Source organism: Colobus angolensis, unplaced genomic scaffold (assembly GCF_000951035.1).
Source record: "Colobus angolensis palliatus isolate OR3802 unplaced genomic scaffold, Cang.pa_1.0 Scaffold117, whole genome shotgun sequence".
NCBI lineage: Eukaryota > Metazoa > Chordata > Mammalia > Primates > Cercopithecidae > Colobus > Colobus angolensis.
Window position 1 is genome coordinate 2,536,468 of NW_012112808.1, and position 18,284 is coordinate 2,554,751.

The following is an 18,284-nucleotide window of genomic DNA, read 5'->3' on the forward strand; positions in this document are numbered from 1 at the left end:
GAAGTAGATTCCCATGAGGGTGGCAGGTAGGAAGGAAACATTTCTGAACGAATTATCTAATCCAATTACATTAATAGTGAAGTTGGAGCATAGGTATGGAAAAAGTTGTCAAGGTGGTTCAAGAAGGTTTGCTTTGGGTTGATACCACTTTAATTCAGTACAAGTGAGTCCAGACAGGCCCTGCTCTCTGTACCTATTATGTCACCTATGCAACTACAGATTCTGCCAAATCATTGCTTGTAATTCTATTTGTTGTGTGAAGTTTACTGTCAATACACATCTCAAAAGAAAAGCTTGGAGAACCCCCCAACATATCTCAAATTTATATATTTAAAAGTCTAATTAACTACATTCTGTGTGCATCTCAGTATCTTTTCTTCTATGATGACATCTGCCTCATTTATTACTTTTTATGTAACTCCACTAACTTAGAAAAAGTTGCTATAATCAAGGGTTTGAGGAGTACAGTTGCAGTTGTTGATAGAAAATGAAAATAGTACTGAATGTCCCAGACTCTTTCTATTTCTGCATCTTTTATCCCCTGCTAGGAGCTCCGGAATGTACCTTTTGTTTGTGTTTCAACAAGCAGCAATCAAAATGGAGGGAGGGACAGGCAAACTGGAATAAATAGGCCACAGAGGCCATTTTTGCTTTTATCGGATTATGTTGTCTATGTGAAATGGATTCGTTTCTGTAGAGCATTCAGTTGCACTGCCCAGCAGTGTAGAAGCTATTAGGATAGTACCAGTTCCACATGTGTGACAGAGTAAGAAATATCTGTCATCCCTCTCCCACTTTCCAAACAAACAACACACACGCAGCATGCACATGCAAATTCACATAAACATACCATTGCACACATATGCATCATATTCACAGTACATGCACATACATACACAAAAACCTCATGTGCACTCATGATATTAAATTAATGAACAATCTCTACCAAACATAGTATTGGAGTCTATGCCAATCTAACAGACTATACTTCCTTCTGCTCTAGGAATATAGCGGTATACAGAGCTACAACTTTGATTTCTGGTTTTTTCCTCTCTGTTTCATGGATTTCAAACCTGCCATTGAATCTCATACTAGTCTATGCCAATACAGTGGCACAACCTGAGATTTCTCACACATTCCATTGTGAAATGAGGTTAGAAGGACAAGCATAGGGCAAGAAATTTCAATGTTTACTGTTTTCTGATTTACTATTTGCATTTTGCTTTCTTCAACTTTTTCCTCTCTCTTATCTAACTTTTGAAAGTGTTTTGTACCCTCCCTTATTTCACTAAGCATTGTTTAATAGACTAGAATTATGCCTATTAGATAGAAGGTTCTCTGTGATACCAGAGGGGTTTCTCCATAGTAATGTAAACAGGGTTATTACCACTGAGAGTAACAACTTAGAAAGATACTTCCTGAAAGAATCAGCTACAGGTACCTCTAGATCCCATCACAAACAAGGACCCTATGAAAATAGTCAAGAAAGTAATGCTTAGATAGAGCTTATCAATTAATTTTTTCCACAGTAATCCTTTCTTATAAATAACAATAATATTATATTCTAAATAGCTCTGATGATGTCCCAGAGGGTTAAGATGAGTCAGAATATTTTATAATCATTTTACTAGTGAAAAAGCCAAGGGTTTTAAATGCCATGAGATTTGGTCAAAGTTATTGAAAAAATTAAGTGACGAGCCACAATATACTCTTTTGTGACATGTCTGTTTGTGTCTTGCCCACTTTCTGTTGGGTTCCCTGTCTTTTCAAGGTTATTTTGTATGTTTATTTCTTATATATTCTGTATAGGAGTCCTTTGGCTTATTTTTCTCTCCCTTAGCATGTTTTAATAAACTTATTTTAATGGTTGGTGCTTTGTCCTGTGTAAGAAAGTTTTGCATAATGATGTGAAGGTCTTTGTCCACATTACCTTTCACATTTATTTCTTTTTGAGGGTAGTGGAAACTATTTCTTCAGTATAGGTCTGTGGACATCAAATTCTCTCAGTCGTAGTCTCCAAAAAATATTTTATTTCAAATTCAAATTTGGAATTTTTTTTTAACACTTCAAAGATGTCATTGCATTATCTCTGGCTTCCATTATTTTCGTTATGAATTTATGTATAAGCCTTATTGTTGTTATTTTGAAGTTAATGGATCTTTATTCACTAGATAACTTTATTTTTTTCTTTAATGTTTGTTTTCAGCAGTTTCACAATGATTAGACTGATAGTTTTTTTTTCATTAATTTTGCTTGGGAATCGTAACAGTCTTGAAACAGTAGTTTGAGATTATATCTTTCATTAATTTTGGCAAATTATCAGACATTATCTCTCAAAATATTCCTTTTGCTCCATTTTACATAAGATAAATCCTATCTCATATGGTTTCTTGACTCTTATCTGCAGTTTTCATCTGCAGTTTAGGCTTTATATCTTTTTCCAACCTACCTTTCGGCTTACTAACCTCCTCTTCAACCGTGTCTACCTGCTGTCAAAATCACCTATTCTTAACTTGTTTTTGTGGGTTTTTTTTTTTCAGTTCTAGAATTTTCATCTGACTTTTGAAAAAGTATCCAACTCTCTGATAAACTACTATACCATAAAAATTATTCAACTTGGCATCCAATTTCCGAAATACATTAATCGTTATTTAAGCTGCATCTGCAATACCTGGATCTCTGATGTATATCCTTATGTCATCTTTTTATTCTCTTGGTTTTCAGTGACTTGTTCTTGTTGCTCTGAAATGCCAGGTAATTTTCGTATTGAATTCTGGACACTGTGTTTGAAAAACTGTAGAGATAACTTGAGGCTTTTAATCTTCCTCCAGAGAAGATTCGCTTTTGCGTCTGACAGTCAGCAGAGCGCTATAATTCAATCAGGAATTTTATTAATTAAAAGTTAGACTTCAGGGCTTTTTTAAAGAGCTGGTCTATTGCAAGTTCATCCTTGCCCCCAGGATGTAACCCTTCAGGGGACCCCACCGAAAACCTGAGGTGGTTAGCAGGGTACCTCTCCTTGGTAGAACCCAACCTTCAAGTTTTGCTCCCTGCCCCAGCCTCACAAAACACCTGCAGGCTCTGTTCAACTTCTTGACACATGTGCAATGTCACCTTTATCATTTTGCATTCCCTTGGGTTTGTCCTGCATTCATGGCACTTACAATGCTATTTTTAAATAATTTATTTGGTGTTTCTAGCTGTTCTTGGTAGAGGGTTAGTCTGCATCATGACAGTCCACCTTAGGCAGAATCTCTTTCTCATTATAATTTTAATTTGCATTCCTCTTGTTGTTTGCAAACTAAATTACCTTTTCATGTGTTTTGCAGGCCATTTTTATATCTTCTTTTATTAACTGTCTGTTAAATCTCTTGCCCATTTTCCTATTAAGTTGGTGGTCTTCTTCATCTCCGTTTTTAGAAGGCCTTATATATTAAAGATTTTAGTAACACTTTGTCTATGATAAAAGTTGCAAATATTTTCCCGCAATTTGTAGCTTTTTAAACATTTCTTTTGCTATTTTTTCCATTAAAAAGTGTATTATGTTTATAAAGTCAATTATTTTGTTCTTGCTCTCTATTACTTCTGTGTTCTAAGGCATAATTAGCAAAGTTTTCCTGCTCCCAGGCTTAGGGGAGTTCACCAATGGTTTCTTCTATAATTGTGTGTTCAAGGAGTATGTTGATGAACAATTGAAAAATGGTACATTTCTAGAATAGGCAGTGTGAGAAAGGTATTATATAGTGTTAACAAGTCCAGCTGGAAGTTCCAAGTTTTGTTTTTCCTTTTCCACCTCATTCTCAGGAACTAGTGAAAAGCACTGTGGACACAGTGACTTCCATCTTGTCCTTGAAGAGTTGAAGAGACCATGAGTCCTTTTTTTCCCTTGTGTTATCCTTTTCCCAAGTTCTTTCATCTACTCCCATACTACGAATGTTACCCTATTTTGGTGTCCCCCAAATACCCACATGTTCCATTCATAATTCTCTCCTCATAATTCTTTCCTCAATGCTAGATGCAAAACTTGTTTGATATCTCACATAAATGCCCCTGCACTTCAGGCTTTAAATCTAAAAGACTTTCTTCTTCTTTTACCACTCTGCTTGTTTTATATGTCATCAATTAATGACCTTTCTGCCATTCGTCTACCTAAGCTCAGAGCCCAGTCACCTTTGAATCATATTTCTTAATTGTCAACCTCAATACATCATTATCAAGAGTACAAATTCTGCCTCTGAAGATCTCTTCCTTTGTAGACATTATAAACTGGATCTTTCCTGTCCTTGCTTTTTTCTCATCAATAGGCACATGAAGTTTAACATACTCTGGGCACAGTAAGTAATCAGGTAATGAAAATAAATTTAATCCTCTTTAAAAATGTACAGAAATCATAAAACCTTTAAAATTATGGGTTTTCTAGCACTTTATATATGTATTTGTATTTACAAATGTCCTTGCTCTTCAAGTTATAAAAACTTAAGACAGATTTAACTAAGAAGCAAGAAATGGTTGTCCTTTTGAATACCTGGAAATGTTTTTGCAATATGAAACACAATTCCTTTACTACACTGAAGCGTCTCATCGAAGCACCTTGTGAAGCTGTGCAAATAGAGGCCAGTCACAAAGGAAATCTACTGATGACTAAATTCTCAGCAATCCAAAATGGGAGCATCAGAGGTCTCTTAAGGAAACAATTAAAACATTCATTTCTGTTTAAAATACAAACAACAACAACAACAAAAACTCTCACTACCAGGCAAATGAATCTTTCAGCTTTGAGGCATTCCTAAGGCAAAATTCATTTTTCTCTTTTTCCTCTTCTAAGGTTAAACGACTTAAACTCTCTCTCACACCCACCCATGCATACAGACACACTTCCCTAAATTTAAACTGTACGTTGTTCTGAGGAAATCAACTTTTCCTGCTGTCATGCTACAAGATTTCTAATTTGAGAAACTATATATGTATATATGTGATCATCTCACAAATTGAAGCGAACTTACAAGGCCGCACTAAAGTATTCAAGCAGTTCAAGCCTCTGTTTCCTCTTTTAACATTTCTGCAGAAGTTGAATCCCAGGAGTATTTTTGAATTTCAAAGGGCGATGGAGGGTGACAGAAATGATTGGCCCTCAGGCTGTTATAATTCTCTATTAATCAGGGACTGTGGTCTTTTTCTCTTTCAGCTCCAGGCGAGGACACACCTAGAGTGCCTCGGAAAAGTGAAGGCTCCCATGACCTAGAAAATACTCCAGGCCCTGATGGTAAGGTTCTGAGCTATTGGAGCCCATGCAAACTACAAATCTGGCATATTTTCTATGTGTAATCTAGGAATAAGGGAGCTTATCTGTTCTATAAAGCAACATATTTGGTTAGAACAGGGTAAATTTCAAAAGCCATTTTGTATTACAAACCAATAAAAATGGTAGCCTCTTATTAAAAAAAAAAAACCTGTTGCTGTTTTAAAACAGAATATGTCTTGGTTTAATCATATCTTATAATACTGAGGACTCAATAGATACTTTCAAGACTAAAGTGAACTGAAGTCTACCTAGTGAACTTTGTGGAAGCATTACTTACTTCTGCAAAAGGTACTTAGCCTCCTGTTACCCTGCTCCACTCAGCATTAGGGAGAACCTTACCTTGGGTATGGGCTAAGATTGTTCCTGTACCTTCATCACTTCACTCCACTCTATCACATCCGATGCCTTGGTTAAAAACATAGTGAGTCTTTAAAAGCACCTTAAAAATAAATTTTCAAAAAACCTTTAAAAACGTACATCTAATTTTGTAGGCATCTAAAGAGTCTGAGCCTCAGGAGTATTAATATCCCTTTTCCCCTGCACAATGATGCTAACGGCCCTTTGAAATACCATTACTTACACTAGAGAAACAACTATTTAAGCCTATCTGATGTAATATGTATTTGATTCCACTGGCCCATAGAGTTTAGGAGAACCAGAATTGGTTAGGTGACCAGTCATTTAAGTATCTTACCATTTGGGTTATTTTAGCCAAAGGAAAGAAACAAATTACTTTGAGTTGATAATGACCTTGGAAAACATTTAGCCAATGGTGGATGTTATTTGTAGTCTTAAATAGAATTTCCTATACCAGGTATTCCCTGTACCCACTGGCTTATCATCACCCGAATTGCCTCCCTTAATTATAAGCCCGTTGGCTTATATAGCCCAAATTGACCTTTTACTCATGGGCATGCATTGCCCATGAGAACAACGTTTCTAAGCCCCAGACGCGTCCATTAAGAGCCACTGCATGTTAGTTATGAGCAGTTGAACTAAACCTGCTTCAGCTTGGTTGTGAGGCTATAGGCGTGGTTCTTAGCTAGTTCTTTACAAATCATGTTTTGAGGAATATCAGGCCCATGAGTAAAAGAGAAGTAAATGTGAAATACTAAGTTTTAGTCCTCGCTTGGAGATTCGCCATACACAGTAGGAGACTGCAGGCTCTCGGAAGTCTCAGAGGTAAAGAGACTTGTTGAACATGATTTATAGTTGCTTTTCCCAAACTTATTTGATGATGGGATGCTTTTTATAGTACCATTTATTAGTAGGTTTTAGAACTAGTATCCCTTGGTTGGAAGAAGAAACACTGTATTTTATCCTGCACACTCCCACACCGAGAAGGGTAAACTTACAATAACTTTGCAGAGCAGGATGGACGGTGGATGAATGCTTATACTTACATAGGGTTGCTGCATCTGGCCAGTTTATTTATGGGGTTTAAAATGAGTTCACACATCATTAGAAACTCAGGGTAGTTTGCAGGTGAGAACAAGGAGACCTGCTTTTAAAACCTTCCTTACTGGGAGAGAGTTCGGTGGATGCTGTATAACATCATTCTCTCAAGCCTCTTTGAAGTGTGAAAATCAGCATCTGCCACAACTTTACACTAATTTCATGTTTGTGAAAAAGCAGATATAGGCTGTTGGTTTTGTGCAAATACATGAAAACTGCCCAAATGAGAACAAACAGTGGTTACTTATTCAAAGGTAACTATAACAAAGGTGGCCATTATCACTTGTGTTTGGCAGACTCAAAGGGGCGCAGGGGATGGGAAACTCCCCTTTATAGGTTAAAAAAAGGGAATGCTTCAAGCATCCTCTGATTGGAGGTTGTTGGCATAGAGAAGCTGGACGTGGCCAACTAGAAGTGGGGCACCTTAAGTGATTGTCTTAGGGAATACATGTGGCTTTCCCTGGTTGGTCCCAAGTTGGAAGCAGGGGCAAAAAATAGGAATGCTGACAGTCCCTGACCAAGTCCTGACCGTTCTGAGTCAATTGCTACAGAGACTGTGTTTTGGTTGCCTAGGCTAGCTTCCGCAGAGGTTTTACATAAGAATTCTATCATTGTATATGATCTGGCCAGTGTCTATTTGTATATTCAGTCTCTCAGCTTATAATGTGGACTCTGATGCTTGAAAAAATACCAATCTAATTAAACCTACTGACCCTTGGAAATTTTTAGAGTGAACGCTATGCCTGCTGTGGGCTACTTCTGGAGAATGGTAGTAATCATGCATTCTATTTTGATGCAAATGCTCACATAGAATACATTCAGTCAGGTAAAAGCACATGTTTTATCATGACTATGGGATCTGGTTAGATGGTCGGCTTTTTCATTTCATGGCTGCTCACTGCCACTGCAGCAGCTATCGGCAAGTCTACAAGGTCTGTTTTGAATTCTGAAATTGACAGTACAGCAAACCAAACAGGCCTGATACTGACATTTTGGAGCAAGCTGCTTACCTCTGCATGTCAGTGATGTGCTTTGCTTTGCCTTCTCTCTTTATTTTCTTAGATATCTATTAAAGCCTTTGAATTTATCCAAGAATCATAATATGTACATCCAAACTGTCAACCCCAAAATCTGGTCTGAAGTGATAACTCAATTTCTACAGTTGAGGGAAGAAGGCAATCCTGCCCTCCTCCACTGGGTTAGGCCGTTTTTGTGTTGCTATAAAGGAATACCTAAGACTGGATAATTTAAAAAGAAAAGAGTTTTAATTGTCTCATGGTTCTGCAGTCTTTACAGGAAGCAGGGTGCCAGCATCTGCTTCTGATGAGGACCTCAGGAAGCTTACAGTCATCGCGGGAGGGGAAGGGGGAGCATGCATCTCACATGGCCAGAGAATAAGCAAGAGAGAGAGGCAACATGTCACACACTTTTAAACAACCAGATCTCACAAATTAGCTCATTCATCACAAGAAGATGACACTACACCATTCATGAAGGACACATCCCTGCAATTCAATCGCCTCTCACCAGGCCCCACCTCCAACATCGGGGATTACATTTCAACATGAGATTTGAAGGGGGTGTCTGAGGTATATCCTCTACCCCCACCAGTAAAAATCTACAAGAATAGTCCCCAAATCTTGAATGAATGAAACAAATGGAAAAGAGGCAACAAATAGGAAATCAGGAAAGTATCAAATCATGGACCATTTTGATGTGTCTCAGAGATTTAGGTTTAATGAATATTTAACTTTTTTTCTTTCTGGTGACAGTGGAAATGAATAGTCAGGTTGACAAGGTAAATGACCCAACAGAGAGTCAACAAGAAGATCAACTAATAGGTAAGATGCCCCTTGTGGTGAGATTTTCAACTGATCTACCAGCCATAAGAACTATTTGCAAATAACATGTTGGATTTTCCTTGGTTTTTGCCAAGATCCCACAGCATGGCTTGGGATAAACTTTGAAAATCTTTAAACCAAATAACACAGCATAAGGAGAAAGGATCACCCCTAGGAGCTTGCCATCTTGAGGGGGAAAAGATGAGCTACAGCACGTTCAAATCATGTATACCCTGGTTTTCTGTGCTTTGACAAGTAAAAAATGTCTCCATCCATCTCACCCCTGGCCTCCTGGAGTGGTCAAATTATTTCAGAAACTCCAAGGTGATTCTGAAACATTGCTTTTCTAGAAGCTACCTGCTGAGTTGCTTGGTATATCTGTCTTTAAGCATAACACTCAATCTTTGCCCTGGAGTTTGTATAAAGGAATATGAGTGTGTTTGGACAGAAACAAGCCTGCCTTCGGTCCTGTTTTTTCACACCACTACCTGTGGACTCGTGCATCTGCAGGAAGGTTTGTTACATTGAATGAGCTTCAGGGAACTCCCAGGAAGATAAAAAGCCTGGTCCAGACCATGTTTAGGAGTTTTTCCAGACCAACATTCTAAATCTCTCAGTAGAGACTAAAGTATATTTAGAATGATGAGGGTAACTGAGTCCAAAGCCAGTACTGCTTGCTTCATGGCAGCCAATTACACCAAGAGACAGGGTGTTGAGGCAAGGAAATGACTTTATTCCAAGAGCCAGCAAACCAAGAAGATGGCAAACTAATGTCCTAAGGAGTCACCTTAAATTTATAGAATTTTAGGCTCCTTTTATCTTCGAGGAAAGGGAAGAGGGAGGTGGTTGAGATCAAGAGGTGACAGACATCTGGGCTACAGCAAGGGTCCAAGGGGGAGTTGCGAAACTTCTTTGCCCTTGGTCAGGTCACATTGCACCTATAAATCTTTAACATAATGTTGTTACTTGTGTGCTTACTGTCTTTATCTCTTGGGTGGTTAGTTTTGGGAAGGAACTATTGTCATCTTTGCTTTAAAGTTAAACTATAAACTAAATTCCTGCCATTGTTAGCTCATCCCACATGAAGAGATGAGCAAAAGCAATTGACCTAAAAGATATCACTGGACGGGGGCAGCGGGGAGCAAAATGGAGCTAGTCATGCTAAGCCTCCTTTACACTGCTACATGAATGGTCTATAATCCTCTTCCATACCCTGAGGGCTGATGAGAAGAATTAGAAGAAGGAAATCGTGCTTGCTTTTATAACTGTTCCAACTCCTGGTTTAAAATATTTAGTTGAAAAAAAAAAAAACCTATGGAATAAATGAATCATGGGTCATCGAGTGTAAGGCACAAATGATACGTTGACACCCTTGCCCCCTATACCTCCTTGCACTCCCTGCATGTTCTTGATGGTTCTCTACACTTTCCTAAGAGGCTTGGCTGTACCATTTTTGTGTTCCAGCATCATGGAAGAATAAAGTTTGGGAATATGTGAAAGAATACATGTCTTCTTCCTGTATGGTCTTGAACATCCTTTAAAACTAAATGTAATGGTATCTGTGTAATGCATGTACAGCATAAGACTGCTAAAAAGTATAAGCTCATACAAACATGTTCTTATAAACATTTCTCTTTTTTTTTTTTACTTTCTTTATATATTTAAAATATCCTGCTAAGCTGCAGAAATGATATGGTTGAGGAGTTTCCATTAAAAAGTAATGAAGTGAGACTAAACCTGAACAATTTAAATGCAAGCACCTCGGTGTTTCCTTTCCTTTTACCCTTTTGCTGCCAGTAAACTATAGACTTCTTGTCTAGATTTTTTTCTTACAGACATTATTACTTTCCTGTGTGACCAGTATCCAGATAAACTGCCAAGATTACTCTGTTTTTCTTGGTTAATATCAAAATGATATTTTTCTTGAAAATAAAAATGAACTTATATGTTCACCCAAATGAATCAGGTGTCAAAACTTTTTTTTTGTTTTTTTTTGTTTTTTTTTTTTTGAGACACAGTCTCACTCTGTCACCCGGGATACAGTGTAGTGGCACGATCTTGGCTCACTGCAACCTCCGCCTCCCTGGTTCAAGTGATTCTCATGCCTCAGCCTCCTGAGTAGCTGGGATTACAGTTGCATACCACCATGACTGGCTAATTTTTTTTATTTTTAGTAGAGATAGGGTTTCGCCCTGTTGGCCAGGCTGGTCTTGAATTCCTGACCTTGAAGTAATCTACCTGCCTCAGCCTCCCAAAGTGCTGGGATTACAGTCCGGGTATCAAAACTTAAAGTCCAAAATTAGTTTAAGGAAACTAAATTCCAGGAAGGAGAAGTGACATGCACAGGGTCACCTGGCTCATAAATGGAAATTTAAATACTCCAATTCAAAATTCTGCTCCCTAAGCAATAGCAAGTTTCTGGACACAGTTGTCACAGAGGCAGAATGAATGACTTGTGAAACGTCACTGACTCCCACAGCAATATTTACACAGAAGGGTTTGTTAAGGTGATCTGGTCATTTGACAGGAAGAAGGAACCTTTGCTCCATGAATCATACCTTCAAGGAAATTAAAGAAATACAGTGAAATAGAGAGTTCTAAGACATAATACAAGAATGTTTGGCGTTGTATAATTTGTAATTGTAAAAAATCAGGGGTAGCATAAGGATACAACAGGGGGAGGGTTAAATGAATCAATGGAACACTTTCCAAATGTAAATGTTTTCCAACAAGTATTTAAGGGCAGTAAAGATGGTTATGAAATCTGAACCTTTGGTTCTGGAGAAACATGGAAGACTGAATGTGGCTTCTAGGTTGAGCTGTAAGAGGCTTGTAACTTCCATTTTTGCACTCTCATAATGCTCGCTGCCTGGAATCCAGACACCTTGAAAGAAGCCCAGGTTATCCTATAGAATGAAGGAGGTCACATGGAGAAAAGTCCTAGAAAATGAGAGTCCCTTTCAGATGTTCTGGCCCCAGCAGGTACCACCTCAAGCAGATGAACTGCCCAGCTGAGTCAAGGCAAGATGGTAAAATTATGAGAAATAATGAATCACTCATATTATAAGCCACTAAATTTTGGGCTTCAGATTGTTGATACAGAGACAGGCCTTATGGCCACAGTCTTGCATTTTAATGCCCACCTTGGACCTTGAACCACGAACCACTCAAGGTAAGGAGTTAGAACTGATAGCTCTGCATAAATAAATCTGGGACTTCCAGCTCAAGAAATTCACAGAAAGACTTGGATCTGCACCAGGTACTGCATGGGGAAAGAAAAAGGCTCCCGAGATAGATAGAAACCACAAATACACTGTGAGTTTGAAACACAATTTTATGTGATCCAAAGTCATGCAGTAATAAACAAATTGAAAAATGAACTTAATAATCGATTACAGACCAGTGTGATCCCTGGTGTATGTGGCAAATGGAAATATGAAACTATCCCATGGAATTTCTGCAAAAGAAAAACAAATTCTGAAGCTGAATTTACAGTTTTAAGACTTATAGAACACACAAGGAAATGATCCATTTTGAGTGAGAATCAGTAGGTAAAATTACAGGACAATTAACACTATGAGAATGTAAGAGAGGAGGGAATTTTGAAGATTTTATAAAATAGCTACATTTGAAGGACAAAACAGATAAAAGCAGACATAAAACAATCAGAACAGAGCAACACTAAATAATTAACAGCAATAGAAAAAACAAATTAAAATGTAGTAATATAAAAGACACATGAAGAGACAGGAAGGAGAGCAAGAGAATAACCAAGACATGTTAAGTTCAATAAGAGTTCTACAAGGAGATAAGGCAGTGTAGGCCTATGTATTTGGTTGATACCCACCAAGCCTCTCCAGGCTTAATTTAATTTGGACTGAGATTACTGAAAACCAGGGACCCCAGATATAAAATGCAGAACCACAATGAAATCCCGCCACGCTCCCACTAGTATTGAATTATAAAGTCAACACCACCAAATGTTACAGAGGATGTGGAGCAGCTAGAACTCTTACACGTGGCTGCGGAACATATAAAATGGTTCAACCACATTTTAAAAAATTGTTAGTTTCTGGCAAAATTAAGTATATATCCATCCTATGACCCAACAATTCTATTCCTATTTGAGAGAAATGAAAACCTATATTCATAAAAGCCTTGCACAAGAATATGCATAGCAGATGTGCTCACAAAAGCCCCAAACTTGACACAACACAAATGTCTAGCAGCAGGAAAATGAACTTTAAAAAGTGACATATACATATATGGGAATTCTAGTTAGCAACGAAGAGGAACAGATTAACAAAGCAGCAACATAAATGAATCTCAGAAGCATTACGCTGAGTGAAAGGAGATGGACACAATGAGATACTTGTATGATTCCATTTGCAGGGAGTTCTAGGGCAGAAAAAAACTAATTTATGGAGATAGAAATCAGATCATTTGTTCTTTCCAGCAGGAGTGGGGTAATAGGGAAGGGAACTTTCTGGGGTGATGATATAATGTATATCTTGATAGTGGTGTGGGTTTAATGTATGCATTTTTCAAAACAGATTGAAATGTATGCTTAAGATCTGTGTGTTTTCCTGTAGGCGGATTACACCTCAATTTTAAAAATCTAAAAAAAATAAAATGTATAGGCTCTTCTAGGGCACAGTGTCTTCTTAGCATTCTCTCATGGGTAGTGAAAAAGGCAGATAATTTAATAAATACAGTCTGAAGTGGTGGCATAACCATCAATGACTTTTGCAAAGCAGCATTATGAAAATTGTTATTTTTATATGCCGATCCCTGGAAACTAGAGTGTGTGCATGGGCCTGAAAAGGGAAGCCACATCAACTCAGGGTTACAGTTTTCAAAGAATACTTTGAAAAATTGAGTGAATCGTCCCCATCAGCCAAAGCTCGTTGTCAATGTGGCATACATTTATTAGCAGTGATTTATATGCTCTTTAAAGATACCATGTGCCAGCAATTACAGCTCAGATATCCAAAGCTCTTTGATAGTCAAATAAGATATTCCTGGCCTATGTGAGGGGTGAGAGACATTTAAATGGCTGTATTAAAAAGGTATTCCTTGCTAAGCCTGTGAAGGTGTCTTATCTTTAATCTAACAAATGGCTTCTCTTTGTCTTCAGCAGGGGCACAAGATGAAGCGAAGGAACAAAGAAATGGAACTAAATGACAACCCACGGCATTGCAAGGCCTCTCCTGGCTCTGGGGGAGTTCGGGAAGATAGCAGCACACGCCGTGGAGGAGGGTGGGGGTGGGGGGAAGGCAAGTCCCACGGAAGGACGGGGAATCCTTTACTCTAATTTCTCCAGCTGCATTTTGTTCCGTTTATCTGCAGAAAAAGAAAGAAAAAAAGAAAAAAAAATTCCTTTAATTTGGTGGAGGGACCCACGTTAACGCATCTTTCAGGCATTATCCTTGTAATTTCTGTCTTTTCTCTTACAACTTGGCCCCAGGGTCACAGTGGCTTGGTTGAACAATCACATGTGTATCCTGGCCCCGTCTGCTTTCTTGGTTATTTCACAAAGCTGGTCACACAGTGGTGTATTCAAAGGAAGGGGAGGAAGACAGTTGTTTAATGAGCTGCAGGCTACATTTTAGGAATCAATGAGCCCAGCAGCAGTATAATCTCCAGATAGAGGAGGCAGGATAGAAAATGGGCAAAAACCTTGGAAACCACTTGGAAAAGGTCTGGACAGTGAGGTGAAAATATTTTCTTCAGGGATTCCCAAGGCACAGTTTGTTCCAAGTGGCTAATGAGAAATACGGAAGCTGAATTTTTTCCAGAGCAGAGTGCAGAGGCATAACAGAAGGGTGGGCCCTGGCAGCCATCTGGGTCTCTTCCTTCCTAACCAGGGTGGCAGGTGCATCCTTCTTTCGCATTGACTTTCAGCAGAGCTTACTTGGTTCACGAGGTCTTCACATGGAGACCACCAGTGAGAGGTGACTCTTTGCTGGATAACTGTAAAGGATGGCCCTTTGCTAGGTGTTGCAGTTAAAAGCTAAGAAAAGGGGCACTGCATTTAGGACCCAAACATATGCCTATGAATATCAAAAGCTCCTCCTGAAATCTCTGTATGTTTTCCATAAAAGAACATCCTGTCTTCACCCAAGGCTTGACAGCCCACAGGGTAGTCTCATTGGAAATTACAGGAAATTAGAGCTTTTGCTTGCAGTTCTGTCTTCCTGGTCTGTGTTTAAATGGTGTCACTTGTTTATGCCAAGTTCAAGGCTGATTTGATGGTTGTTCCCCTCACCCAGAAAACCCTGAAGGGGAGGATACAGCCCTGAAGGGGAACAGCAGTACTAAAAACCCAAGATGCCAGTGGGCACAAGGGATGGTGATCTTGAGGAGGCCAGGCGTCGTCACCGGTGTCTATCCTAGAGCCAGTATAAGGCCAGATGCCTACTTCCCACAGCTTCCCTGGGTTCCAAAGTCATGTCATGGTTTTCAGTGGTAACATATCATTTGCTTCATGTCTTCTTAAATCCATCTTCTTTATAAGGGCTTTAGAGTTAAAACTTATTCATACTGTTTTTCCTAACAGAGGGAGAAAAATAGTGGATTGAGTATTATTTCTAAAATAAAAGGATGTTCTGTTTTCTAAATATTCCACAAATTCTTCAGTTTTGTACTTTTTCGATGGCAAATTCCTCTTCTTATCTTCCTATGACTTTGGTTTTAGCCTTTCGGAATTTGTTACCCCTTCTGGATGGCTTATTTGATATACTGGAATAGTTAAGCTATACTTCAGCATACACAATATATTCTAACAAAAATTTTTTAAACAAAATCAAGACATCAGCAAGAATGACATTTACGTGACCTCATAATGTGGGATTATGGCCTTCTGTTGCTATTCCAGTTTGATATGGAAACATCTATCTCCTCTATTGCCATTAGATGTTGCTTTTTGGAAAAGCAAAGAAAAGGCTCACTTTAAGGAATCTAAGAAATGATGTCATCCAAATATTGACAGTTTCTATATTTCATGCCATCTTTATAACTCAGTTGAAAGTTGCCATCATTCTTGTGAAGTGTTTGACAAGTACAATCTGCTAGAAGCTCGTTTTTCTCGTGACTCCCAAATGTTAGTGCTACTCAGCCTCAGTAATGAGTTACAGTTGAAAAAAAACATGAGGGAAACAGAGGGACAGAGATTTTCTAATGAACAATGATGGAAGAGACCTAATGTCCTCGCTAGAAACAGCCAGGATGGGAATTATCCAGCCCTGGCATTCTCCTTATCATCAATGACAGTCATTTAATTCATTTATTTTAAATTGGGTGGGGTAGAAGTGGAAGGAGGGAATTCTCTGCCTAAAAATTCTAGAAGAATGAAAGTAATCTTTGTATCCAGGAAGCTAAGAGAATGAGGATTAAATATCTTCAGCCCCACTCCTGAATTTGATTTATCTTCAATCTATAATTAGATTGTGTTTTCATTTTTGCTTCGTCATGCTTGTTGATTGCTATTTGGCTATACAGTTTTATGCTTTAAAACAAATGATAAAGTTAATTTCCAATTCAATAGTGAAATATTAACAATCTAACTATAGCCAGATCAAAGACACCTGAACACAGAAAACCTTCATTTGCTGGTGCTGCCATTGGCTGGCTGTACAATGGAATAGATTTGAAAAGCTGATTGATTTTCCTGCACATAAATTCTGGATGTCAATTTCCAACCAAACTTCAATCCAGCTATGCGGCATGAAAGGTTACAGGAGGGAGGGAGGAAAACAGCCCTATGTTAGTCCTGTTTGCATACAGAGGACCAAAGTAGGCCTTCAACATAATAGTTCTAATTAAAATGGTCCTCGCTGTAGGAGAGACAAAGGGGCTTTTCCTCTAGCTGGTAACTATTCAGATGATGGACAAGTCTTCTTTCATAAACGATTACAAAGAAGGCATCCGAATCACTGTCTGTGATACTGGGTCACATATTAATCACCACAGCTAATTGTAAATCTTTCTATGAAACACTGAAAAGCCTCTTTGTGAATTAATACAGTTCTGCTTGATGCACTTGATTTGAAAAGACGTTTCTCTGTATGTGGTGCATGTCGGCTTTGCTTTGAAAAATAACAAAGTTAGCAGAATATGTTCAATATATTTTCTTGGGGAATAGGGTTTTTATTACATGATTCATTAAGGATTTGCCTTACCCTGACATTTGTGATATAAAGGAAAATCAGGAAAAAAGTAATTTTCTTGATCAAGGTATGTTTTTACTTAATGCAAATAAATGTAGTCTGTTGCTTGCAAGGAAAAAAAAATGGCTTCTGATATCTGGTATAAACTGCTAAATAGGATAATACGTGCCTCTTTTGTTAAACCAGCATTTAAATGCTGGACTGCTTCTAAATCTGTTTGTTTCTTTTCATCTGTGCCATACACTAAAAAACAACTGTTGCCTTCATACTATATTTGTTAGAGCAGAATACAAATAAAATTTGAGAGGATAATGTGAAATTATCTGTGTTTTGTGAAATTTGTTCTTTAGCCACAAGCAATGAGTAATGAAAAATACTCAATATGATTGCAAATATATGTATGTAAAATTATTCCTATAAGTCAGCTTTAACTTACTGATACTTTTCCCTTACTAAGACTGGTCAGCGTGTTGTCCGTGTTTTTCAAACTTTAAACTATAGAGTAGTTTTGTATAGATACAAATCCCAGTGTCTAAGTTTTCACTGAATACTAGATAATTACTTACCCCTAGCATCAGCCTCTGAGATGCAGGATATAAGTTGTTGAGATAAAGCCATTGGTCCTGTGAATGTTGGTCTATCTTTCAGAACCCATGACCATTGCTGGAATTTTTAATGAGTGTCTTTTATGAGCCAGTCACTATGCTGACACTACAACCATGGCAGCAACGATTCTCAGTCTACCGTTGATGGAACTGACAGAATTACAGAATTATTAAGAGCTTAGCAATGGGTCACCAAAAAATCACTACAGGAAAAACTCAGCGTTCCTTTGAAAATGGAATATGCTTTCCACCAAATTTAGCTCCCTTCATCTCCTACAGAAGTGGCATCAGTGTTATTATTTGAGGAGGCAATAAAGAAAGCCAACTGCTGTATCAAACAAAGCCAGATACTTAATAGTTTAAGGATAATAAAGTTTTTCAAACTGCTGTACCACCAGAGTGTTTTTCCCATAATAAACAAGGTTGGATGAGACAAAAATTATAGATAGGACAGTCTTACGCTGCAAAGGACAACCTCAACACAAATGCTTCAGAATGGCAGTGAGGATAATGAGACATGGCCAGGTGCAGTGGCTCACGCCTGTAATCCCAGCATTTTGGGGGACCAAGGTGGGCGGATCTCCTGAGGTCAGGAGTTTGAGACCAGCCTGGCCAACATGGTGAAACCTTGTCTCTACTAAAAATACAAAAATTAGGCAGGCGTGGTGGCGGGCGCCTGTAATCCCAGCTACTCGGGAGGCTGAAGCAGGAGAATCGCTTGAACCCAGGAGATGGAGGTTGCAGTGAGCCGGGATCACACCACTGCAATCCGGCCTGGGTGACAGAGACTCCATCTCAAAAACAAACAAACAAAAAAGAACAAAAAAAAGAAGAAGAAGAAGAAGAAGAAGAAAGATAATGTGACATGATTCTAGCCCTGCTAGATGCAGTTTTTCATCTCCAGACAATTTTC

General features: G+C 38.4%; 1 protein-coding gene across 4 annotated transcripts in view; it reads left to right on the plus strand.

Moving 5' to 3' along the window:
• The window catches only part of MACROD2 (MACRO domain containing 2), a 2,135,582-nt gene extending 2,118,497 nt beyond the window's left edge, over window positions 1–17,085 (plus strand). For 2 of the 4 annotated variants that reach the window (XM_011962604.1, XM_011962612.1), the window contains 3 exons: window positions 5,186–5,263; window positions 8,530–8,598; window positions 13,736–13,945. In XM_011962604.1, the coding sequence (XP_011817994.1) occupies window positions 5,186–5,263; window positions 8,530–8,598; window positions 13,736–13,782 (194 nt within the window). In that variant the 3' untranslated portion in view covers window positions 13,783–13,945. Of the gene's footprint in view, window positions 1–5,185; window positions 5,264–8,529; window positions 8,599–13,735 lie in introns of all 4 variants that reach the window. The other 2 variants (XM_011962624.1, XM_011962618.1) reach the window with 2 other exon arrangements.
• The last annotated feature ends 1,199 nt before the right edge of the window (window positions 17,086–18,284 follow it).